The sequence below is a fragment of the Cottoperca gobio genome, chromosome 5 (genome assembly GCF_900634415.1).
Source record: "Cottoperca gobio chromosome 5, fCotGob3.1, whole genome shotgun sequence".
NCBI lineage: Eukaryota > Metazoa > Chordata > Actinopteri > Perciformes > Bovichtidae > Cottoperca > Cottoperca gobio.
This window is the reverse complement of record NC_041359.1, coordinates 20742613-20768928: the sequence shown is the minus strand read 5'-3', so window position 1 is coordinate 20768928 and position 26316 is coordinate 20742613. Positions and strand designations below refer to the sequence as shown.

General features: G+C 39.4%; 2 protein-coding genes across 2 annotated transcripts in view; both read right to left on the bottom strand.

Annotated features, from left to right (window-relative positions):
- Positions 1-424: 424 nt before the first annotated feature.
- Positions 425-20882, bottom strand: shmt2 (serine hydroxymethyltransferase 2 (mitochondrial)). Its single transcript, XM_029432314.1, has 12 exons — positions 20730-20882; positions 14532-14723; positions 11878-11957; positions 10452-10652; positions 10164-10245; positions 8156-8278; positions 5768-5907; positions 5397-5559; positions 4974-5073; positions 3783-3938; positions 2961-3068; positions 425-2116 (listed from the first exon to the last, which is right to left on the bottom strand). Exons 1-12 carry the CDS (start codon positions 20760-20762, stop codon positions 1989-1991), a joined length of 1506 nt encoding a protein of 501 aa, XP_029288174.1. The 5' UTR covers positions 20763-20882; the 3' UTR covers positions 425-1988.
- Positions 20883-23548: 2666 nt separating this feature from the next.
- Positions 23549-26316, bottom strand: part of nxph4 (neurexophilin 4) — a 40334-nt gene continuing 37566 nt past the window's right edge. Inside the window, exon 2 of the mRNA XM_029432065.1 lies at positions 23549-24941. Within this exon, the coding sequence (XP_029287925.1) occupies positions 24126-24941 (816 nt within the window). The 3' untranslated portion in view covers positions 23549-24125. The remainder of the gene's footprint in view (positions 24942-26316) is intronic.

Sequence of the window (26316 nt, the reverse complement as noted above, 5' to 3'; positions counted from 1 at the left end):
TAGCCATATGTATTAAGTTGTATGACAGATACTAAAGCAGAGTACAAGTAACTAAAACTGTACTTAAGTATAGTACAGTTAATGTACTGCTACATTTAAGTAATTACGCAGTAAAAAGTGGTGAAATTAAATGCAGGATAGTTCTGTACTAACTTCTTATTTTAAATCTGGAGATAAAACCCTCCAATTGTGACTCTCCTAATCAATACTGTATAGTAGCTAGTTAAGTATTTATTCTACTCACATTTTCTGTACAATACACAAACACCTGCACAGTTAAGATAAACAGGATTGCATTTTGACAAAATGAAATGTTCCTCCACACTCGTTTTCTTTTTCTCTCCTTTTTTTTTATAAAACCTGCCTGGCTGTGACAAAGTGTGAGACAAGTGATGTATATTAATATCAATGACACAACACAAACTGTGTTTGCATTATTCAGTTTTATTAGGGCTTAGCTAATACTAATTAAATGTAAAAAAAAATTCTGTAAAAGAAAGCTAGTTCAAACTTTTGTTGATGTACAAAGGCTGGTAACATATCAGAGATGAGAACAGACAAACAGTAGGATATGAACATTGTAGTAAAATTATTGGAATAAGTCTTTTGGCTGTCAAAAACTTGTGATGTGGATAATTCATATGATTTGGTTCACTTTGGAAGCTGTGTTTTGTGCAAAGTAAGAAAGTAACCACAACATTTCTAACACCCTTTTCTCGATTGTGCTGTACGATCATTTCACAAACAAATCTTGCTTCCTCACTGATGCAGTGATAATGACAACATCTCTAATCTGTGAGGCAGATAGACATATTTTTTTACGATTTAAGATGCTTCAGTTTACATCATTGAACATCATTGAAATCAGGCAGACTGCACTATAAATAGTCTTTCTTCTAGTACAACAAATCAGCTGGTGTTGGAAACCTTAAGATATGTGTGATGGCTGTTACATGGCTAATTATTTTTTAAATAATACATAGAAAAGTATATACTCTTTGTAAACACACTACAATTAAAGTATAAAATAATCCAGGATGACATTTTTGTTATTTTTCCATTTGGTTATTTATCCATCATAACAAAATATATAGCAATTAAAATCTGACCAATATGCTGAAAGAAAAAAGACTATGCAATCATTACAGCTATGACAAAAATAAACAGCCTCAGATAGAGGTGGACATTTTGTTTTGTAATGCAATATAATATTTGAAGCTTATGATTTTTGCTTCTTGCTTTAAGAAACATCTCACAGTGTAAACATTCTTTTTTTAGTATTACCATAGTATATTATAAGATGTTCAAATTATTTAGTGCACCTCCTATATAATCTGACTTGCACTAACTTCCATAAATTATATTTTGACAACATTTTGGGTTAATTTCTGATCTTCAACAAAATTTGCTCCACATAAAAGTAAAGGCCAACACAACATTATATGTAGAACACCGCTTCACATGATAAAGCCTCTTTGTGTACCTGGTTTCTTAGACGGAAAAGAAAGCTATCATGCACAGATCTCAATGTCGATATAATAATCTACATTAGACATTTGTTAAGACTCTTACAGCATTAATACCTCTCAGTGTAGCTTATTATAATAACTAATTATACACTAATCAAGCCACAGAGTATGTGACACAAAGAGTTGTTTGATTTGATTTTCTTTCTCCCACATTAAAGAAATAGCGTCAACTGACAAAGATCTTTACAAATGCAATAGAAAATAGGTTCTTCGGCTCTACAAAATCGGTTAACTTTTATTGTTTCTTTACCTCAACGTAGAGGCCAAGTTTTTACAAGAACGGATTGATGTATTACTGCAAGAAAGAAGTATAAAGAAACTGTGGTTTCCAAGATGTGAGTCATCCTGGTTTACAGGCACCAACCACATTTCACTAGGTTGACATTTCCCCCTCTCCTTGTATCCAGGCAGCATTCTGCCGCCTGGCTTTACGGCCTCACAGACTCTACATTGGTTGGTTTAATGATCGTGGAAGCCTGGCATGGGAAAGGGCCTTGCAAAAGCTTCAACGCGTTGGCGCAGGTTGGCGATGCGAGCAACGGTCTCTGGGTCCTGAAGAAGAAAGTTCTTGAAGTCCTGGAGCTTTCCTGGAGAAGACAACAGAGGGAAGGAAAAGGCTCAGCTCTCCCTTATTGCGATTTTGCTTCCTTTGTTTTATCGTCACTGGGATTTTTGTTTCCACTCATGTTTCAGTATCCAACAATTTAATATAACATTCTAACACTTTTGTTGCCTTTCTAATAACTACATACGGCCCTTTCACACAGGCAACCCTGAAATTGTCTAGGCATTACCCGGAGGAGCTGTACGTGAGAACGCAAAATGTCTGATCAATCAACAGATAAACAGACTTTACCCTACCAGCTCACTTGTACAAAGTCCTTGTGATGTCAGATGGAGCCTATGCGTAAATAGAGCCGCTCATTCCTTGGTGCATTCAAGGTGAGCGAGAGGTCAGATCAGCGTTGATGATCTTTAGTTTTTCTTTGTTTTTGTTTTTTTGCGGCTGGTGTGAAACTGGAAGATGGCAACAATCCTGTCTAACTGGAGAGACGATGAAACTCTGGAATTTCTGTCGGTAAGAGCTGACGGGAATGTGTCAGATTAATTCAAGGAACGGCAAATTATGAGCTGGCTTTGTGACTGCGGTGTCAAATCGTGCAGCCTGCACACTCTAAGACGCCACCTAAACAAATACTGGAGTATTTCCAGTAGGTGAGACAACTTCTGACGCGGACAATCTCCGGTTGTGTGCTACATGTGCGAAAGGAAAACTCCGGACAATGTGCGGACATTATTCTCCAGACACTATCAGGAGTTCATATGTGAAAACGGTTATAGTAAAAAAAAAAAAAGGCAAACATGAGGCACATGTTCTCAACAAATACTGGGCTACATTGTGATCCGTGTCCCCTCTTATAGTGTGCTTACCTGTCTTTTTCTTGACGTCCAAGGCAATCTTGAAGCCCTCATCCATGAACTCAACAACTTGCACAAAGTCAGATTCTTTGAACTGTCTGGATGTCAGGGCTGGAGCACCTGGGACAGAGAAGAACACAACATCAGCAGCTTGAAACACAAAGTAAGGACTGGTCACTTCCCTCTGCCTTTACAGGTTCAACCGTCTCTAATGAAGTTTCCTGCATTTTATTCTATTTAGGAACCATATGGTCTTTGGGACGAAAAAACACAACCCTGGAACTTGAAATTTCAGTAAACAATATTTACAGACTGCTGATGTGTCAAGCCAACATTGATGCTGATGGCTGAGGGGTCGCTAAGGTGCCGTCCAAATCTCAATAAAATGATCAGGTAATAAGTGCATTGTACTGTAGGTGAAGATAATCGCCCTAAGACAATGTTTAAAATGAGGCAATGTAGATATGGAGCTCTTATACTTCCTGGAAGATGATTAAAAACATAAACATACTTAATTAATCATGATCTGCTCAGTGCTTGTGGCTTAATTGGTGGCTGACTAATTTCCATATGCAGTGAAACTGATTAAGTGAAGAGGATGCTAAGTGCAAAGTAAATTTGACACAAACAAACCTGACTGTGTGGAACACAATATACTGAATAGCTGACCAGCACATCAAGACTGATTATCCTGACAAAGTTACCGGTATTTTAGAAAACATTTTGAATATACAAATAATATTCTTTGTGTGGTTTTCTAATAATCGTTAAAAAATGTGACAAGACCTTGTCTGAGTGCAGCTTAATGTAATGTAATGTGACGCTGTTCCTCACCTAGCCTGAGGCCACCAGGAGTCAAGGCGCTCTTGTCCCCGGGGCAGGTGTTCTTATTAGCAGTGATTGATGCGAGCTCCAGCACCCTCTCGGCCCGAGCTCCGTCAATGCCCTTAGGCCGCAGGTCAACCAGGACCAGGTGGTTTTCGGTCCCGTCTGAAATATTTTAACATCCTTAGTAAAAAATAATAATTGAGGAGGAGGCTTCATAGACACGAGCTTCCACATCAACTTTAGTTTGTGGATGAGGAAATGTTACATTCTTTGTTAGCTGTAGGATATGAAACTGAATGCAGTTAATGATGAAGCCAAATTACTGTTGGGTAGTGTTTTGTCAGGGCCTCCAATGAGTCACCTTTTTCATGCATTTGTCCATGTTTGTCTTTACATCAGCTTTACGTACGTTCAACGAAGCACTGTGTTTACGTTATATGTATACAAGTTTGACTTCATTCTGAGACAATGATCAAAAGATTACTGATTTTCTTTTGCCGTTTCAGCTCTCTGTGAATGTGACAAATGTACAATGCCATTAAAACTATATAGTAAACAATATTAACAATCATCCCGATACATACAAGTGACTGACATCATAATTAACAACACTGAACATCATAAAGATGAGATTAATTTCAGGACTGTTGTATTAGACTGCAATAACTAGATCTAAATAATAACCTGGAAATTGAGCGTATATAATAACTGTGGAAATGTTATTAATATAACTTGAGTAGATACACGCATTCTCCATGATTGCAACAGTATAAAACACCCTTTTTCCTGTTTGTTTTTTTACCCAGAAATCTACAAAGGGATTGAAAAAAAAGGAGCATGCACACAATGCAGGGTAAGCACAGGACAAGCCTGTATTTTTTAGGGTATCAACTGAGGGCTATACATCAAAAAAGAGCTGAGGCAAGCAAATTAAATGCAGTACAAGATTCCAGCATTTGCTCTCAACCAGAAAGTGACCACTTTCATCTGATTTTATTATCTTGACTGACAGGATAGCTACACTGACATTAGCCTATTTGCACATCATGAATTTAAATGCCTCTCTGTTGCGTTATTTGCATTTTGCAGCAGGACATTTCTCTTGTGTGTGTTCTTCTGTGTTTCTTTCTGCTGTCTACTGAGCAAGTGTCTCTCTAGTAATTACAAAAATGAATGCTTAAATACAAGTTAGATTACCTGATACCAGAGTGTAGCCTTTGCTGAGTAGAGCTGTAGCCATAGACTTGGCGTTCCTTAGTACCTGGCTGATGTACTCCTTGAACATGGGAGACTGTGTCTGGAAACAAAATAACAAAAGTGTCTTTCCATCCTCTTTAATGGATTACATTTCAATCGCTGTCTAGCACAAACATTAGGATCCAGATAGTTCACTATGGAGACAGAAGGAGCAGATGCCCACAGCAGCTTAGGGAACAAGTTCCCGGGTCAAGTTGCACCAAAGCATCTCAGCGGTAAGATTTAGTTTCACAGTAAAATTTGATGAACCAGTTATTAACTTCTTATTAGGAAACAGCAGACCATACGCATAAAATGTTACATCAATACAAATAAAGTTATTTACTTTATATTTTAAATTGGGGGTTTGGGTGTTGAGCTAACCTGTCTGAGTGCCACAGCCACACCGGCGATGGCATGGTTATGAGGTCCGCCCTGCAGGGAGGGGAACACAGAGAAGTTGACCTTGTCTTCAAGGTCGTACATGATTTCCTTCCCCTTCTTGTCCACTGAGCGAACACCCTTACGATAGAAGATGATGCCAGCCCTAGACAGAACAGACATTGTATTCAACCATTTTATTTTTTTCTAAAAACCCAACAACGTTTCATTGTTGGTAATTTGATTTGTCCCAACCCATGGCACATCAGCTGTCTGATTAGGAGGGAATCACAAATTCACAAAATACTTTAACTTTCCATGTTGCTCAGTGCAGAAGTTCTAATGAGATTTCACTGAAATGTTCTTGTTCTTACCTGGTTCCTCGGAGGGATTTGTGTGTGGTAGACGTGACGAGGTCAGCGTGTTCAAAGGGAGAGGGGATGGCTTTGGCCGCCACCAGGCCGCTGATATGGGCCATGTCAGCTAGCATGTAGGCCTTAATATCGGTACACAGCTGTGGGGGGAAAAGGGTGTAACAGACAACCAATTAGGATTCATTTATACCATAGGGCAGGAAATTTAATATAATAGTATTTACATTTCTACCTTTTTAGGTACAAGACTCCAAATCATGACATTACTGTCCAATATCTTTGGACTAAAGTTGAGTCAGTCAAGTCAACAGTGTAGATATTATAGCTTCTTATACATTGTTACCCAAAAGTAGGTGACTGAGTAATTAGACAAGTTCAGATAAAAAGTTCAACCAAGTTGTATTTAATATTTTGTTGCAACCCATTGCAATCAGTAACATTCTAAAGTCTACAACACTTCTCAGCCTTCTTCACTTATTGCTTGTTTCAGGAGGGTTTCTGTCTTCAATCTGATCTTCAGGTGGCTGATTCAGGTTGCTACACACATTTCAGTGTTTTGCCATACAAAACTTCAACTCTTCAGTATTTTTAAATATGGGGGACTATGTACAAAAAGAGGAGAGTCATACACTGTTATCTCTAAATAGATTTAAACACTAAGCTAAAAGTCGAGCACTACAGCCTCAGTCACCGTTTAATTTTAAATGTAGAGTCCTGGAGCACAGAGCAAAGATGTGAAACGTTCAAATATTTATGAACTGCTCTGTATTTGCATATATTATTCTTTATATATAGAATGTTACCAAACCAAACCACAATAGTTATTAGTTATTATACTAAACTACATATTTAAACTTAATCAGTGTCATCAGTGACCCTGTGTACTTTATTTGACGGTTCTCTGTATAAGTTCAAATGTGAGAGAAAAAATGTGAGATACAATCTCTTGATAAAAATTAATTTACATTAAACCCCCATGATTAAGATTTGATGACCAACTCTACATCTGTAAGCACTACCTATCTTCTCAAAGGGCAGATATTTCAAATTGGAGCTGGCATTATTACACTAAATATTACAGCGTGATTCAATAAATCCTTGCTTTGCTTGCCAGCATTTATTGAAAAAAGCACAAACAATAAATAGCTTGCTAACATGCAAATGACTCGCTGGCGAATGATCAGAGCGGTAAACAATCTTTTTAGTGCTCCAATTAATATTCATTATCATGACAATCTCCCTTCCTCTCATATCTAAACTGGATCAGCACATGTTTATTAGATTAAAAGGCAGGGTAGATGGCAGGGTTACTTGAGGGGGGAAAGAACACAAGAGGGTGACGTGCGGTAGCTGATGAACGGCGATAGTGAAACAAATTTCAGATAAAAAAACAAAAAAACAAGCCTGCTCCAATCTAGGTAACACAACACTGAAAATCTGGAGAAGAGCCCTGCCCGGCAGATTTTGTTATAAAACAGAGAAGAGTTCCACAGAGACATGCCAGGGGGAAAATATGGCCCCACTTCAGACCTTGAGGCAAAGTAGTTATGGTGCTTAATAAAAACACAGCTCTGTAATGGAGGGACACTCCATCTGATGGTACTAGCTAAAGTGAGGCTCTGCAACAAAGGGAAGCAGTCATGGAGTGAATGAAGTGAGTCAGCGGGTGGGTATAACAAAACAGATAGAGGGGCCTCTTGTGCACTGCCAAAGAGAGCAGTGAAGTGTGCAGTTAGAAGTTGCTGCTGTGTATGCGTGAGTCAGTGCGAGAATCCACGTTCAGTTCGGGTGAGTAGGCAACAGAAAGCATCTGTGTTGTAGAGTGCAAAAAAGAGACCCGAAAAAATTGTGAAAAGACTCTTGTCTCTTCTGTGGGCAGCTGTTGTGCAGAATAAGTACTTTTATTTTTGGTACTTTAAGTATATTTTGATGCGGATACCTTTTTTCTTCAACTTAAGTACATTTTTAAATGCAGAACTTTTACTTGTAGCTCAGTATTTACACTGTGGTATTATTACTTTTACATAAGTAGAAGATATGAGTACTTCTTCCACCTCTGACTGTAGGACAGAAATAAGTGAAGCTATGTTTGGCTGTGATCCTGCTAGGTCTGACCTATCAGTAAAGAGGAGCAGGTGTGCCTGAAAGTCCAGTGGAAAGGGTTGACAGAGTTTTAAATAAGAGGACAAAGCTGGTCTGACCTTCACCTGCAGGATGAGAAAACAGGTAGCAGGAGAGGATATCACACACACACACACACACACACACACACACACACACACACACACACACACACACACACACACACACACACACACACACACACACACACACACACACACACACACACACACTGAGTTTTGAATACGGAGCGAGTTCTCAATGCACCTTCTTGATGCGGGCGTAGTCAATGAGGCGGGCATAGGCGCTGGTGCCAGCGATGATGAGCTTGGGCCGGAACAGCTTGGCCGTCAGCTCCATCTGGTCGTAGTCAATGAGTCCTGTTGCAATCTGCAGAGAAACGAAGAGGGAGACAGATTGAGGAGAGAAAAAAGAGACAGAGAAGGGGGAAAAAGAAGTGGAGGATGAATATTAGAGGAAGAGTAAGGTTCAGGAGGAAAGAAAAAAAAAGGAACATGAGAGGATGAGAAAAAGATTTTGGATATCTTGAGGATCAAGAGCAAACATATCAACACGGACGAGAGATTTTTTTCCATTTGAAGCTCATTTGAAGCAGCTGCATTTGAAGTACTTTGGCTACCTTAAAAGGGGAAGGAATTTATCGAAAGGAGACATTTCAACCTATAATATCAACAAAGAAGATGGAGCAATTGCAGTAATGCACCCTACTTATCCTAATTCAACCTTTCAGGGCTCTATTCAACTGGTGTGATGAGGCTGAACAGATCAGAGCTTGGTTTGGAGACGTTATCGGCCCTTTTCATTCAAATAAGCTAATAAGATACAAGTGAGACATCAGGGGATGTATGTCTGAGTCCCATAAAACAGAGTCAGACTGGATCAGACTAGTGACAAGTGTTTCTTGTGCTTGAACCTCCAGTTTCACCCCTCTACTCCCTCTCCAAGCATCAGAGAAGAGAGACAATACAGGCAGGAGAAAGAGAGCAGGATGGAGCAGAAAAACAAAGTGAGAGACAGAAAGAAGGGAGAATAAGGGATACACAGACAAGAAAAAGAAAAAGAAAAAGAAGAAAAAAGAGAAGGGAAAGCTTTATTTAGACAACCTGATAATCTCCCATCTCCAGAGCACATCTATGGATGCTCCCTCACTCCATCAAGCTGCTCATTGTGAAGACAGAGCCAGTGGTGCTGGCCAGCCTGTCGATTTCCCATTATCTCTCTCGCAGAGGGGTCCTGCCTGCCCATACATCAGCAGGTCTGGACATGCAGACTCTCATGGCTATCTATCAGCCGCTACCAACACCACCACACAACTATGACCCCTGGAATAAAATACTATACACCAATATACGATTCACCCGCATCCGAGGAATCCTGGTTGTACTGATTTCAATGTTAGTTGAAAGCAGCCCTTTGAATGTTTTATGAATCATACTAAACTAAAACGAATGTAAGGTTGCATTGTGAGTGAAAAGGCCATATTTCAACCAAAACAGCTGTGTTTATGCCCCTCTGTCAACAAGCACCTGCCAGCAAGTTCTTGTTGGGCTGAAGTTTCTTGACATTGAATTTCTACCCACACTGCCTTATGTTTGAAATCAATATCCTGTCATTAAATTGTAAGAAGTACTTAAAAACTTCACATATCCTCTTAATCCAGTCTTTAACAGTTTTCTCCCAATCACCAATACAGTGAATGCAAGGACAGCACAAAACACCTTATACATAACATACCGTACAAATCTTAGTGTGGTTTGTCTATACACACCAGCCCAATTTCTTATTTCAACCAACAACTGTAAGATTAAGGGCAGAAACTGACAAACGAACAGAGATGATCAATAGTACTACTAAAAGATAGGAGACCTTGTACAGAGTGCTGCAGCAGAACAAGCAATGTTTTGCAGACATGCGAGAAGCCTCTGGCACATGGGCAGTTCTGACCAGTAGTACTGGTTCATGTGGCGGTCACTTCATAAGTCAATCAGAGAACTGACTCTGAAAACTTTGTCTATCTTGACATTACAGGATTCAATAATTGCAATTCAGAAAACTCCTCTCCTCTGGCATTGAAAGAGGATAAAAAACATGACCATATGTTAAATATACAACATATACACATAACAAGCTTTTATCGCTGTTGTCCCATTCCTATAGATTTTACTGGTTCACCAAAAAAAGCTAATAGTTATTCGCTGGTGCAAGACGGTCCACAATATGTTAGTTGACATCAATAGTAGGGGTCTCTACTTACATTTAGCTTGTAAGGCATGGACTCAAAATAGATTGAAGTTGCTGAGATCCTCTTCACGTCGGACATGTAGCCATGGGTGAGACTGGGGTGACAAAGAGGGACATGTAAACAGACGGAATAACAGCCAAGAAAATTACATTACATTGCAAACAACTTGATATTCCAGGTGCAAATGGCACACTAGTGTTCACCAACAAAGAAACTGGTGCAGCTTAGAAAAGTGTGAATGTAAAAGAAAATAATTGACAGTGTGCAGGGAATAAGAAGAGAGCAGCAGTGAGTACTCACTGTCCTCCGTCGGGCAGGTCCAGGCCCATGATGCGGTCATGGGGTTTGAGCACAGCGGTGTAGACAGCAAAGTTAGCAGGGGAGCCAGAGTACGGCTGGACGTTGACACCCCACAGAGCTGGGTCCAGGTCAAAGGACTCCAAGGCTCGTTTCTGACACAGCAGCTCAATTTGGTCGACCACTTCTGCTCCACCATAGTATCTGAGGGCGGGGATGGAAAAAAACAAAAAAAGACACCCTTAGGCCATTTAGTAACAGATGTATCACTCCTACCATCTAAGAAACACTGACATATCATCTTTTAAGTTGATATGGCAAACTTATTATTTACACATCCAGCACTTACAGAGCAAAATTATTATCATAATTTTGAGTCTGACTGAAGTCAAATATTTGCTCCCTTTTAGCTCGGTTTTTGGTCTCTACCAACGCCTGAGGGAAATATCTGGCTCTTTAGCTGCTAAATGCTAAAAGCCACTATGTTCACAAGCTAGTCACTAACATTGTTTTTCTGCTGTTTGGTGTTGAGCGGGTAGTTTACAGTGGGTGTTTAGAGCTATTTCACTGGAAACAGCTGCCTGCTGTAGCTGAAAATTACACCTGTGGTGAGAGCGAACACAAACAGTAAAGTTGTGGGACAGAGCTAAACAATGAGCTAAAAATCTATGAAGCTCAATGGCGCTTTGGCATATTTGGGTGACAATTCTGTTAATCAATACTATGAGTAACCCTTTCCACACAGTCACACTGTCAACTTGATAAATTGCACATGCAAAATTATTTCTTATAGCCACTTTAAGTCAGTATCAGCAGTTTATGGTCACAATCTTGACCAATGCTAACCCAAAAATCACAGCAGATTTGGGATATTTCAGGTAAAAAATGCTCATCAAATGATGATCAGATGACAGAGCAACAGATGGCTTCCTGTACAATACACTCATTCAATGAGATCATCCTTTTGTTTTATTACATTTAAGGGCAAACAGCAGATGAGTGGGATGTGGGGGGAAGAAAAACAATAAAAAACACTTTCAGTGGGAGGGAGATTTATGGTATCGGCTTGAATTCCAGGAATCAAAGACATCAAATGAGAAGCATTTCAAAACAGGTCAGAACTGATAAACTGCTGATAAATGTGAATTATCTGAGGGAAATTATAGACAAATAGGAAAACTGGAAATAAAAAACATGAACTCTGAACACTGTACTCTTCCAATGTATCCCCTCAGGAATGTTCTTTGGCAAAGTAGAGGCTGTGGATTATGTGTGGTTGGCATGTATTATTACAGGGCAAGCTCAAGAACAGTCAAATCAGTGTATGTTTATGTGAGTGGTAATGTGTGCACGTCTGTAGCAAATATCCTAAAGCAGAGAATATCAACAGTGTTAATAAGCTGGTGTGTGGCTGAATAAACACACTCACCTTCTCCCTGGGTAGCCTTCAGAGTATTTGTTGTTCAGACAGGAGCCCTGAGCTTCCAGAGCTGCTCGACTGCAGAAATTCTGTGGTGAGAACACACACAAGCAAACCCACACTCAGATCAATGGCGCAAGTGGACAGAAGGGACAAGGACGGCAAATTAAAGTCTGTTAAGTGATAGTGAGAAATCCCCCTCCAGCTAAAGACAATCATTACAGTATTGAACCTCTGGACTTCCATAGACTAACACTCTGCACTCCACAATGCTTATCGTCTCACTGCTGGAGGATACAAGATAATGTAATAAACCTTTCTGCCCATGCTGAGAATCATTGGTGTGATCTTTATATATATATATATATATATATATATATATATATATATATATATATATATATATATATATATAAAGATATAAAGATCACACCAAACATTTTGCAATCCATTTTACAAGAAAAACTAATTTTAGTGAGTATGACATAATGTTGAGATTCAAATTCTGAATCAACATTTGAATACTGCTCAGGGTTTTTTTGTATGTCCATTTATTCTGTTTAAATCTGGTATTTCATAGTTGCAGATAAAGATTATGCCACACATTATAAATTGTATACTATTTGTAGAATTAGAATCAAGTGGTGGCTGCTAAAAAAGTGATCCGCAGGTTGACCCACAACACTAGTTTGGTTAAGCTTACTAAAAAATATTTCGGGTTTGTGGCGACAAAGAACCGTTCCGATTAAGTTATTAATAACTTGCAGAAACAATGTGCGCAAAAGCCCACTTTCCACCTTCTCTTCCCCTCTCTCTCAAACACACAAACACAGCGAGCACCAGGGTATTTATGTTGACGAGACTGACGAGTTATATTCATTAAAGAAAGTTGATTTAATAAAAAAATACTTTTTACTTGTTAAACAGAACAGATAAACAGAAGTTCAAGCTTCATTTGAAAACATCAATAGAAGCTTTGATTGTATAAAAAAAAATACAATACCAGATTTATGATTTATTATAAAATGGATACTTCCGATCCTTGATTATTGTTGGCTGAGTTGCCTTTAAACCATTTGTAAAATACTCTACAAACTCACGGCTGTGGCCACATTTCAACAGTATCACTGCTCCAATAAGTCACCTATTGTGATAAGTGGTTGAAAGGGACGGACAAGACAGAAAAAGATAATTTTAGTAACGCCTCTTAGCTGTTAGTAGCTGTTTATAAAATCACTGTAAATTACGGCCTTTCGTGGCTTATTGCTTTATTTTACTGGACTTATTAATATTGTATTCCCTACATTAGAGCTTGAGCAAAATCTGACACAAACAGTACAGTCTAGTTTCCACACACTCTCCCTCGTTGACGTGTTGGTACGTGTGTGTGTTGGTATGTGTGTGTCTGTGTGTGGTTATGCTAATGCTTCACCTAGAAGCCAAGAGGAGATCAAGGGAGATAACAGCTCCAGTAAAAAGCTCTCTGCTGCGTCCATCTGTCATGCCCACGACTGTGCATACATTACAAAAGGAATTGCATTTGCTTCTCTTGAAGTGTGCGCATGTTTTTTTTTTTTTTTAAATATGAATGTATTTTCATTCAAGGAATGCCTGTCTGAGCTGTACTGTGATGTGCCTTGCAGAGTAAGGTGGGGAGGCAGAATGAAGATATCAGCTTTATCTCACACTACAGTGGTCAGGCTTTGTGTAGAGAGGGGCCGATATACTCCACTGAACAACTACTGTCGTGAAGAAGATACAGGAGGAGAAAGAAAGAATAATACAAGATAAAACCTCTTCTGAATAGTAAAATGTCCCATTTCACACCATCTAGCCTTGGAATGAAAACAAAAACCAACCCAAATGTTTCTGTAATAACTCAGTTACTCTTGCTTCCAGAAAGTTATGTATCCACTGAGGGTTTTCACTATTAAATGTTTGAATAATTTGATATGAACTTGTCAGAGTTCATGATAGCTGTTTTACCATTTGTATGTTTCAGTCAGAAGGTCACAGATTCACTGCCCTAGCAAGTCACTGAAAACGTTTAAAAAACAGCAAAAGTACTGCTTTAAATATTAAAACATAAATGATTTAGAAATAAATATGAACAAAAAAGAATGAAATTACACATGCTGCAGTATATGAATTTTAAATACAATACCATTATCATTTGTTGTACTGGATGTGCTGTAAGTACTGTATTTCTCTACAGCCCTGATAAACCACTGATAAGGGCTTTTCTGTCAATGCTGCCTGCCAGCAGTAATATGGAAACACAGATACAACCAGACAAGATATCCATAAGGCTAGCAAGTCATCTTTATCTATTTTGCCAAAACATTAAAACAGAGGTGATGGAGAGTTCTGCACTGCCAACATACAGGGGAGGTGCTGCCAGCTCTTACAGGCATTAAGTGTTTACAATGACTGTCTTTCATTAAAAATGAGTCAACTCAATCAGTACAAAATTGTATAGGATGGGTCTTCATATACTACTAAAGGCTGAATTTATAATCAGGTTTTGGCGTGTTTTATGTCATCTCCCTTCTTTTGCAGCCAATTCTTCTCATATCTCTGTAACTGAGTAGACATGTACTTTAACAGTCAACAAAAACAAAAACACATTAAGTTAAAAACATTGTCTGTGAAAGATGTCCTACCTCAGATGCAATGAGCTCCAAGCCACGGCACTGCCTGTCCTTCTCCTTTACCAGCAGATCCCACATCTCGGGGTCGTCCTGAGCCAGGCTGTCCTGGCCCGTCCATGGACGATCCTCATCCACTGTATAGGTGGCGGCATGGGACTGCTGGCCACGTACACTGAGAAGAACCGGGGCTCGCTGGCACAGTGGCTGTGAGCACAAGAGAAGATGCAGGGTTGGGGGATAATGAGAGAGAGAAAAAGATAAATTGTGAGTATATTAGTTTCATACAGATATAACAGTTATCGTGAATACATTTTCAAATACTGGATCATTGCATTAAAATGGGTATCATAAGAACTGAAATAAGTTGCCATGGTTTATGGGAGATTTAGTTCATCCTGCAGATTTCGCCATTTAACAAAAATCATAATTCTGCACTGCAAATTACCATAGCTTTAATAAAAGTATGGTAAGATGAGGACTACAGTATGCGTTGTTGCTGGTTTTTGATTGTATCATTAGGAACATTTAGCAAGATGAGAAAAACATTTCATGTGGGTGTGTAGAACAGGGGAGGGGGGAATTTAACAATATGTATTTTGGATTTATATTATCTATGAAGATTAAACTAGTTGAGGCAATACCCGCAAAGAGGGACCATAACACAATAAAGAGAAATGTTACATGGACCATTCATTTTCCACAGAATGTATAGATCATATCTACATACTTGAGGTAAAACCCTGATTTGTCCTACATAAATAAGAAGACATTTCAAGTCCCCTCCTCTGTTCCTCATACTCTAATATGTAGCCCGGTATAATTAGAAACTGGCATGTTTCCATGATATCAATAATCAGCACGGTTGTACAATTATGCCTCTATCAGCACTTCTACAAACTGAGGGACCGACTTTTACAGCCTCAGTGTACCGAAGGAGGACTATAGAGAACAGATTCAGCACTTCCTGCTTATCTAATCTGGACTGGGGCTGGCAAGTTCTCCTACTGCTGCTGCAGCAATGCCTGATCATGTGAGTGTGAAGAGTCCATACAATTTTCACTGTCTCTGTCTACATTTTTCTAAATTAAACATGAATCCTATTCTGGCTTCAATCCTGGTTCTTCTATGCAATATGCCTGTGATGGATTATTTGAACACTAAATTTCTGGCTCGGTATTTCTACAGTAGATTCCTTAAATTGCGTAGATAATCTAAAACCTTTCTAGGCACCAAAGGATTGTCATGTATAACAGCTGTATGTGTACCTAGCCCTTCTGTACTTAAGTTTACTTTATACACCACAATCAACAAGGAGGGCACTGTGTAGGAGAACACTCAGAACATAAGAAAAAGAAAGCCTGACAGGTTGATTGCATTTAGAACAAATTGGCTCTCTCACATCATTTAATCAACAATATGATGATGACTGTGTTGAGATCAATCCCGCCACTGCCAACCTATAGTTATCATCTGTACAGGTGTGCCGGGGTGTGAGGGAAAACCTCCCATTAATAGCGCCATTAAAAAGTAATTAACACAATGCTCAGGACTGGTTGAGGACACGCATACGAAAAAACACAACAAAAAAACACCATTTACGCTTATTCCATGTGGTGTAAAAAGTGTTTGGGTACTTCATCTTTTGTAGAGGCTTTATTGCGCTGTGAACCAACTCTGTAGTTTCTCACAAGACAAAGAATTAAGAATGTTAATGTTGTGAAGAAATAATAAAAGCTGCCTGACCAACCATAGTCTCATAATTCAACATCTTTTGCAAAAAAAAAAAGGAAAACTTTATCCTTAGGAGCAGCATGCAGATAGTTTATCTACTCCATCGCTGTTAGGCCCATCCTCTCTACTCCTCCTCTTCATCTGCTCCCCGGGGTGGCAGAGGGGGCAGTGGTGACACACAAGGGGGGGCAAGTGGCACATTAATGGCCGATTTCTAACAGTCTCTACTCTGGCCTTCTGTCACCGGTGGCAGTGTCGTTGGTGGAAAAGGGGAGAAGGCCCCTCCTCTGGGCTCTGGAAGAGATGAGGGCCTAGGGAGACAGGTCGGGCTGCCTCTGAGGACAAGTTTCTCGCTGAGAAATCACACGGGTCATTAAATCTTGACGGGAACTGTCCTTCGCTGTCTGCACTTCTCCTGGGACTCACCAAGGCCATGGATAGCAGTGGCAGAAAAACCCAACACAAGCCAACGGTGCCATCGTTACAGTGCTACTGAAGACTGCACAACAGACAAGGGTGTCCTTTCCTCCCTCCTCCTCCTCCTCCTCCTCCTCCTCCTCAACAACTTTCATCCTTGCTTTCCTTTTCCCATCCTCATCCTGTCACCCTAAGCTGCTAAGAAAGCTCAGACAAGTAGCATTCATGTGGCGTTTTTATTGGTTCGTCTCGTCATCGGCATCACTTCCATGCTGTCCAAACAAGCACTGGGCTTAATCAAACAACACACAGGTCAATCCCTGTGGTCTACCTCTTCACTTTCCTTTCTCATTTCCCAGCCCTGATCATTACGGAAGATTAATTAATAAACACAAGATAAACAGATCCAAGAAAAGTGAGAGCCAAGATACAAGCACTAAATATGTCAGAGTGGGGCTATTTTTAGGTGACAGATGATGCTTTCGTTTGAAGGTGAACTTGATAAAAAACTGTGCAGTGAGAAAAGGGGTGTGATAGGCCACATCAACCTGGGCGCCGAGCACGAGGTAATGGCAGAGTCACAGATGCACGGTATCTGCGTGACAATGATAGGGTAATTGTTGGCAGTGTACCTTTCCTGTCAAACATCTGTGTCCAAAGACCAATCAATGGCAGAGAAGAAGAAAGGGGAAGAAATAAAATCATTTGATTAATCCTAGTTTGATATTATTTTTGCCCATTTCCTGAAGCAGCTCTTGAGGAGTCAATTTTACAGATGACTGCTGTCCATCAGTTGCTATACCAAACAACAATCAGCCATGTAACAGAAGCAAAACAGAAGGGACAAGAGAGGAGAGGAAAAAAAAAATCTATGTAAGGTTCGACAGAAGAAGTGTCAACAGAGCAACAACATCCGTCAGTCTGACACGTAGTTGCCTCTTTCCCTGTCACTGACTAATAGCACTGCTGTCCGTTACAAATTGCCCTGTGATTCAGTCTAGATAACACTAGACTGAGAAATCTGGATGGGGTGAAGAGGCGTGAAGGGACCGAGGCTGAGTCCAGGGCGACTCCACTCTATTCGGGTCAAAGGATCATCAGGGTGACAATCAGAGACCTAAGCGATGCCGGCAACAAAGCCAATTTTCAGAAGTGTGGGCGGTGGAACGATACATTTATGCCGTAATCTTTCCGAAACACTTTCTGTGGTGATGGGGATGATTGTGAAAGAGCTACATACTGGGCTTACTGGTGCCTCAGAGAATCTAGTGCATGCTGTGGACTGTACCGTTGCGATTATCGGTAAGCGCCTTTCCCACAACCCTCTCATTGTCCCCATCAAGAGCACATAATTAAATCAAAAATAGAAATTCTTAACTGGGTTTTCCTGCATTGTAAACTCTTGTTCAGGCCACCTAAAAGCAATTTTGAGCCACTGAAATACAGAAAATCAGTCATAGAACTTACTTACTTACTTACTTACTTACTTACTTACTTACCGGTACTTTATTTTCGTGCCACCAGTAAAAAAGAAGAGAAAATCAGTTAATGTTGGTTCCATTCACTGTTAATCTAAAGAAAATGGAAAGGGCTGTCTGGCAGGTGTAGCAAACTTGACTTAACGAGTGCAATATCACAGATAAGAAATGCAACTCGTCACATTTAAAATCAAATGTTTTTTCCACCATTGATATTTGGTAAAAACCCAGTAGATAACTGTCTAATATTAATGTTTTCTTGAGTGTCTTTCTTTCAGTGTAAATTACTGTATCTTACCGTTTCTTATTTAGATCAATGGCATGGTGACTTTCCTACTCGGCTAGTTGTAGTAGGCCTTGACTCAGGTCATACTACTGAATTATTATCAAGCCGAAGGCTAACACACAGCTTCAGGCATGTGAAAGTCATCTTTCAATGTCGTTTCTTTCCTAAATGTTTATACTGAAAAAGGATAAGACACATTTATTTATTCCTCATTATCTTTCTTGAACTGCAAATATGTCTCACATATAAAAAAACATCTGTAAAAAAAATATAATGCTACATTCTGTGATATGCACACTCACTTTGCTCTACTAAAGTTTAAGGCATTACAATTTAAATGTGTGTTACTTTGAACCTAAAGGTTTTGCAAAGAGGTTAAAAGTTGGGATTGTCATCATTATACACAAAACATAAGCTTAAACACCTCTGAAGGACTTAATTTGGTGAGAAGTAATCTTTATATTTGAATTTAAAGATTCAATTTGAACAAAGTCCATCAATCATAGACACGAGAAACAAGTTAGTTCTATTAAACACAGCCTAAAAACGCACAAAAAAAGAAGAATAGAAATGCTCATTAACAAAAGGAAACTAATGTAGTTGGTGGTAACAACCGAGAGCCTCACTAAATAAGAGTCTTGTGAGTATTTTTGAAACTCAATTAAGATGCATGCTAAACCGATTACCACTAATATAAAAAGCATGCAAGCACGTGAATCAGTACATTTAATAGGAAACTTCAAACAAACTGACAGTGACTTACAAAACTAGGTCTGAATACATGCCACAAGATATTGGCACAAACTGGGCATAGCCTAGTTGTTTCTGAGAAACTACATGAAATTTGCAACATCTTCAAAATGGGTCACTTCATAAAGTTCAAAATTAGGATATTAATAGGCCTCAACCAACTTTTTTTCCAACACCTTAATCACCCTGATGTCTCAACTGATCAAGCAACTTGTTTACAAAAAAGTATATCAAACTATACATACCTTTGAAATCACTGGGCAACTGATATGTGATTAAAATTGTATTTATCAAGAGGGCTACAATTGTTTTAACAGGGAAGATTGTAAAAACATATAATAATAATAATTTACCAGGATAATAGGATCCAGTGTACATTGCAAAAATAGTCCTGCACTTAAGCAGGTCTTTGTGAAGTGTATAATGTTAAAGTTAAATTATTAACACTGCAACAAAGATGTTTACAACCCATAATAAATACTTGACGGTTATAATGTTAAGATTCGGCTGGATCTGGTGTAAGATGGTGTTCATGATGGTCATTTAGTTGGCTGCAGATTGTGGTGCTGTTTATTACACTGAAAGGTGTTTAAAATATTTTTTTTCCCAACCCTTTTATATCAACAAAAGTAGATTAAATATTAGTTTCATCATAACTTTTAGATATCTAATAAACTGGCAACTGAGTGTATAAGGTAAGTGGACCTTTGATCTTAAATTCACCATACATGTATCTATGTATCTATGTATCTATGTGTGTGTGTGTGTGTGTGTATATATAGTATATATATATATATATATATATATATATATATTATATATATATATATATATATCACAAGGACTATTTCATACACAAGGACTATTTCCTTGACAAAAAAACAACCTTATCTGTTACATAGTTATCTCAAAGTAGGAGGTTAATATTTTCTCGGTGCTCCTGCACAATATTATAGCCTCAATTTGCACTTTGAACGTTATTGGGGGGCCCTAATGTATATCATTGTTTGCTAACCTTCTCTTGCATTAGTTATCTGCATAGAGTTACCATTACTGAGGATTTTCACTTGAAAAAACCCCTTCAAGTAAAAAACAACAATAGCGTAATGCAGATAAATAATATAATAATGTCATATAGTTAAATAAAAGACAGGTACTGGTAGCTAAACTGAAAATTGTTCGTGATAATCCGTGTTGTTTTCCCACATGATGAAACTCAGCAGTCACTGTTGCATCATTACGTGGACACTGCTGCAGCTATGCAACATGCACTGACAGCTAGCCTGCTAGCTTATCAGCTAACTAACAACTGCCAATATATCAAAAATGCAATATCAACAGTAAACAAAGTATAGTTTGAGGTTAAATGCTTCAAACACTTTTAAATGTGGTGACTTGCTACAGCACAGGTGGGAAATGTAAACCCCCACGACTGCTGTAACGTTAAGCTAGCTAACGGCACAACCGTACATAAACGCTAAGTTACCAAACTAAAACACACCACCAAAGAAACAATGACACAAAAAGAGTACTTTATGATACACGTACCCGTGTAAATTGTCTCAGAGCGAAAGACAGCATGTTTCCAGTCTCAGGCCAGAGGAAGAAGAAGCACGGCCAGGCGACACACCGCTGACAGGCTCCGAAAGGACTGTTTGAAGTTGTTGGCAACGGCTGGTAACGCTCATCCTGCCGAAATGGTTGATGGGAATTGTAGGCCGTTGTGAGGAAATTACGCAAGCCAGTATGTGTGGCAATAATTAATTTTAAAGGCTATTTAGGCATGACATTTGGCACGTGTTGCCAAAGCACAATTACGACTATAAAAGACAATGAATAAACAAGAAATAAAGTGAATATCAATAATAGTAATTTGAATTTAACTTTATTTCAGACGAATAGGTCAAAATATAGCCAACACATAAAGGAATATAAGTAATCCTTTAAATCCCATTGCTACTGTATTTGTAATTTAAACTGTATCTTCTGTTTCAACTCATTTCATTTTCATGTCCCAGGGGGACTGAGCCTCTTACAGACTACAGTGAATGAAAGTAGTTTTTACTTTTTTTTAGTAACACATATCTTTCCAATACATTTCTATATTTCAATTTGCAGGTCTACTGTAGGTGTTGATCTGTGACAGTTGTGAATGCACAGCACACCTCACAACTGAGATAAAGGAACAAATATTTCAAGATAAAAAATGTTTTTATTTGTCTTGCTTACTGGACAAGCAAGTATTTTATCATTGATGATATGCAGAGTGTTTAGAAAAACATGTTTAGCATTTAGACATGTAATTAATTGTTCATAGACATATACATTTGCCCTTTCATAGCCTTGTGGGTAAATAAAAAGGAGCAAGGTTACTGAGTAATTTGTTTAGTAGGTCATTTTAACGGATTTGGGCACTTTTGCTGCTCATAAAGAAGCATGGCTTGAATCTCAGCCCCTGTTGCTTCCTTTGTGGAGAGTGGGTTCTTTCTGTGTTCCCCTGGTTCCCTGTTTGCCTCCCAAAACATATCCAGACAACTCAGGCCAAGTGTGGCTTAACATTCTTTTAATCACTATGAATATATCTGTTTGTCAATTCTCTGTTCAAACTGGTTTCTAGTGCATGGTGCTTTTTGCCGTCTTCCCAATGAACGCTGAGACTGCCTCACAGTAGAAAAAAGTGGAGGACCTTGGTGGCCTAGGGATTGAGCGACAATGTTGCAGATTTGAATCCAGCTGGCGTCCTTCCAAAATGAGGGAAGGAGAGACAACATATATGTAATATATCTACTGTCAACTTGCTAGTAAAGACATTAAAACATATAGACTGTTGACCTCCCCTCAGACAAAGCTTGGAAAAAGGCACTCCCTCACCCCCCTTAGGTTACCTACTTAGTTTTGCTCAATTACTAGATGACTATAGGATCATGATTATGTTATTTGATCCCATAGACACTCAGCAATTGAACAAAGATAGCCTAATATTGCTGTTTGATGTTACTTTAGACGACACCAAAATACATTAAAAGAAAGGTCTGCCTAAAGGTATATATTAGTTTCTGACTCTAGGAAAGGGAAAATTGCGAAAATTCCCCCAAACTACTCTGAATTATCTCACTAACCAAATCACACATATTGAGTCTAAGTGGTCTTCTTTTGATAAATAATGTATATGTGTGTGTATAGTCAACAAACTGTTGACTACACACACACACACACACACACACACACACACACACACACACACACACACACACACACACACTCACACGCAATCACATGTACAGTCAAACAACAACTAGTCCGGTGATTCTTCACTAACCCACCGTAGATAATCTGTGTAACAAAGAGGGGAACTCCAGAGAATCAGGGTTGCGGCGACTCCATCAATCTCTGTGACCCGACTATCCACAGCAACTTGTGTAAGATACATGGACCTCCCTGGACCTCCATCTCAATGTCATTGATCAAAAGCACAATAGGATATCGAGCAAGCGTGAGGTTAAAATTCAATTAGCATCGACTGTGTGTTTACTAATGAAATTCTGAGCACAATTATCGTCAGATCAAAAGTGTGGAGAGCCAACGATTCTGTGGTGAGAGAAACAAGAGAGTTTGTGAACAAGGACGAAGTGAAACAATCTGAGATAATCGCAAGGCGGAGATGTTCCAAGTGTGTTTGTTTAATTGAATCAAGGAAGAGGTGGGAGAGATGGTTTATGTTTTACCTTGAATCTGGATGCAGGAATATGTACATATTTTATCAATGATGATGCTATCCTGCTTAATTTTTCCACATTTTCATATTTTAGCTTAACAAAAGCAACGATGAAGTAAACATTATTAGGTAGCTGAGGTAATAACAGTAGCACCAGTAAGCCAGCAGTCAAAGAATTGGGAGGAAGACGTCTAGAGGTTAAGGTGGAACTGAAAAATGCTTGCTCAGATGTGCAACACTTCCTTTGCTTGCACGATCAAACTAACATAAATCTGTCAGTCATATTACCTTCAAAACCATATTTATTTTTATTTTCAGTTTTAGGGTAAATGTAATTAAAAAATGATATCAGAAACCTCCCTCGGATTCAATTACTGTACATATCAGCTCCCTCAAACATTATCATCATCTTAAGAATGTTTCACGGCTGGTGTTCGTGTTAAAATTCAATTCCTTCCCTTCAAAATGTTTCAGAAAATTAAAAATTACATATCTTTACAGAAAGCTTTTGCAGAGTGAAATGTAACTTAATTCATAATAGTGTCCTTGGTGAGTTAGATAACATGAATATGCTGCCCAGCTTGTGCACTGCAATTGTGCTTGAAGCTCTGAACAAAAACATTCACCCAGTAAAACACAGAAACACTGTTTAAGAGATTTTAATGTACTTTTTCATACAGTATATTGTATGCATATCCAGCATAGTATTTCTCATACATATAACTCTCTTATATCCAAGGAAACGTAGAGCTGAGAGGATGATTAACAGTCAGTCTACCATAACATTACGTCTGCCATACAGTGATGGCACAGCACAGCCGGCTCAGAGGCTCCCTTTGTACTCGGAGGGCATAATACTGATTCCAGCTTTCTTCAACCGAATTCTGCAACTGCAAAAAGTAATAACACTGAGAAACAAATATCTAAAAACAATAAGTGTGCTGAGGTTGAGTACATTATTTACAGAAAAAAAGCAAATAAAAACAGAGGTTAACAAATACAAAGTTGGAAAATAAGTCAGAAAAATCAGCCATATCCTAATCATCCAAAACTCTGATTATACTTGATTTAAATCCACAATTCACAGCAGTTTAGAGGCAAAAAACTGTCCCCTGCTTCTTCATCGTAATCAATATGACTATGATTTCCATCATTATCATTATAATCATCATCGTCGTCATTAACATTGTCTATTTATTTTTTTCTCATTTCAGTTCAAGCTCACTTACTTATCCAAGATAAGGGTGCTCACTTTGGAAGTTGTAGTCCGGACACACTTTTTGAACCATCTTGTAATCGATGCTTAAGAAAGAGATGAAGATGCAGATCACCTTGAAGGGTTTGGCACAAAGCCAGGCAGCGTGGGACTGGGTGTGCTCTGTGTAGCAGGTCTGAGAAGGATCGTACAGGCAGGGTTTGGGCTTCTTGGATCTGTTGGTTTTCTCATACTCCACCCGACAGTTAAAAGTCTTTGTCTGTTTAGGGTTGATGGTGGTCTGCTGGGTCTCGTGGATCTGGACGTCCTGCTGAGTGTGGGGGTGCAGCTGGTGCTGGAGGACATCAAACTCCACCACTTTGGTGGGCGGCACAATGCTGACTGAAACGTTCCCCAGGCTGGATGAGTTGTGGCGGAAGTACACGGTGAACGTCCCGTTGATATGGTCCACAATCTTCCCTGTCACCAACAAGCTGAACTTTATGGTCTTGACGTTGAAGTAGAAGTCTCCCCAGCCAAAGATCTTCTTGGTCTTCATGGATGTCTTTAGCGAGGGCTTGCGCTTAGAGCGGTATCCTGTTTGGTCCAGGAGCAGGGACTGATTCCGGGCCGTGTCGTATGGGTTATAGAAACTGTAGGTGGGTGGCTTGGATTTCATAGGTGTCTGGTCGATGGAAGTGGAGAAGATACGTGTTTGGTACGGAGGCTTAACCACGCCTCCTGACGATCCTCCCACTGTGCCTCCACCCATGCCATATGGAAGAGTCTTCATCAAAGACCCCACTGGGCCCAGGTCTGAGAACTCCACCTGCTTCTCCAACCCTTGGACCTGGTGAAAAGAAAGAGAGACAGAAAAGAAGAAAACTCTATTTACAACGAGCCATAAGCTATTACATTTGCATTTCACTTGTCTTGTTTAATATACACAAACAAAACTTATCACTTGTATTTTTTGTCAAGAGTAAAGTTAGTCACAACTTGTAAAATACAACTCTAATAATGTTAGAAAGAGCTGGTTATAGATTACAATTTTTATTTTGAAACAACTGCAGAACTGCTCAAACTGTAAGACTGCTGGGCTAAATGTCCTACATGCCAGAAATCTATCGGAGAGTCCAAAAGCCAGATCGTTGATTGTTTGGGAAATTGATCAGCTGTCAGGACACAAAATGAACGTCAGACGACAACCGATCTGGTGGGAACTCAACCCAGTTGAGGGTAAGCAATTTGGGATTTAAATCTGGTCTGATCCTTATAATGTCTTCCCTGCATCAACCACAGTGCAGCATTCATGGAGCAGTTAAAGGGTTCTGCACCTTGCTCAAGGGCACTCAACATAAAATAGTTGGCACAGTGCGCCAGGGCTGCCCATTGAAAGTCAGTGACCACTTAGTTGACATGAAATTCTTCAAGTTGAGCCGTAGTTTTTTGTGTCAGTCTTGCATCAGCCTACATTATATTTGTATATTCTAGCAGGGCAAAACTCATGTGATAGTTTCCCACAGACCCACTGAGGACAGTGCACCCAGTTGACATTTGCACAGGGAGAGAGGGCGCAGAGAGCACTAAGTCCACAGACCCAGGATGCGGCACGGTCCGGGGCGATGGTTGCTGTAAAGCTCAAGGCCATAGCCATGATCCACCTTCGCCCCGGGTCTTTACAAGCCGTCTTAGAGCCCGTTGCTGCGGAGGTAATGAGCCCAGCGAGGGCCAGCCAGTGCCGGGGAGATGTCCCACGAGGGGATCCTCCCACACTGAGCAGCCATTCCTGACTCGCAGAGTTGATAAAAAAAACGGCCAAATCAGATTTGAATAAAAAAATTAATCTGAGTCGGGTTCAGCCGACCACACAGTAGATGTATAACCAGCTTCTTCTATTGCTGACTCAAAGCCAGAATACACTGCTCTGAGTACTGGGAGTTGAATCAGCAACCTGCAACCTCTAAGCCACGCTGAAGAGATCAGAGGGGCTGAATTATTCAGGCATTTTAAACAAATCCAAACTTGAAACAGTCCTGACAGAATCTAGTGCACAGAAAACAAATCCATTATGTCCAATTTCATTCTACAAATATTATCATAATCATAAGTGTTGTATAGGTCACTATCAGAGAGATCTTTTTACCTCACATGATTTTTATTTCAGCGAGCATCCAAATTGTTAGATGTTGCTATGTTTCATCTCTCGAATTCAAGTAAACAAA

What these genes read in the sequence shown, in the direction of transcription:
- shmt2 (XM_029432314.1), bottom strand. Translation starts at nt 20,762, where the DNA reads ATGCTGTCTTTCGCTCTGAGACAATTTACACGG. An exon ending in CTCTGAGACAATTTACACGG is followed by an intron (nt 14,724 to 20,729) that starts GTACGTGTATCA and finishes TTGTGCTCACAG; the next exon opens with CCACTGTGCCAGCGAGCCCC. An exon ending in CCATGCCTTACAAGCTAAAT is followed by an intron (nt 8,279 to 10,163) that starts GTAAGTAGAGAC and finishes GTTTCTCTGCAG; the next exon opens with ATTGCAACAGGACTCATTGA.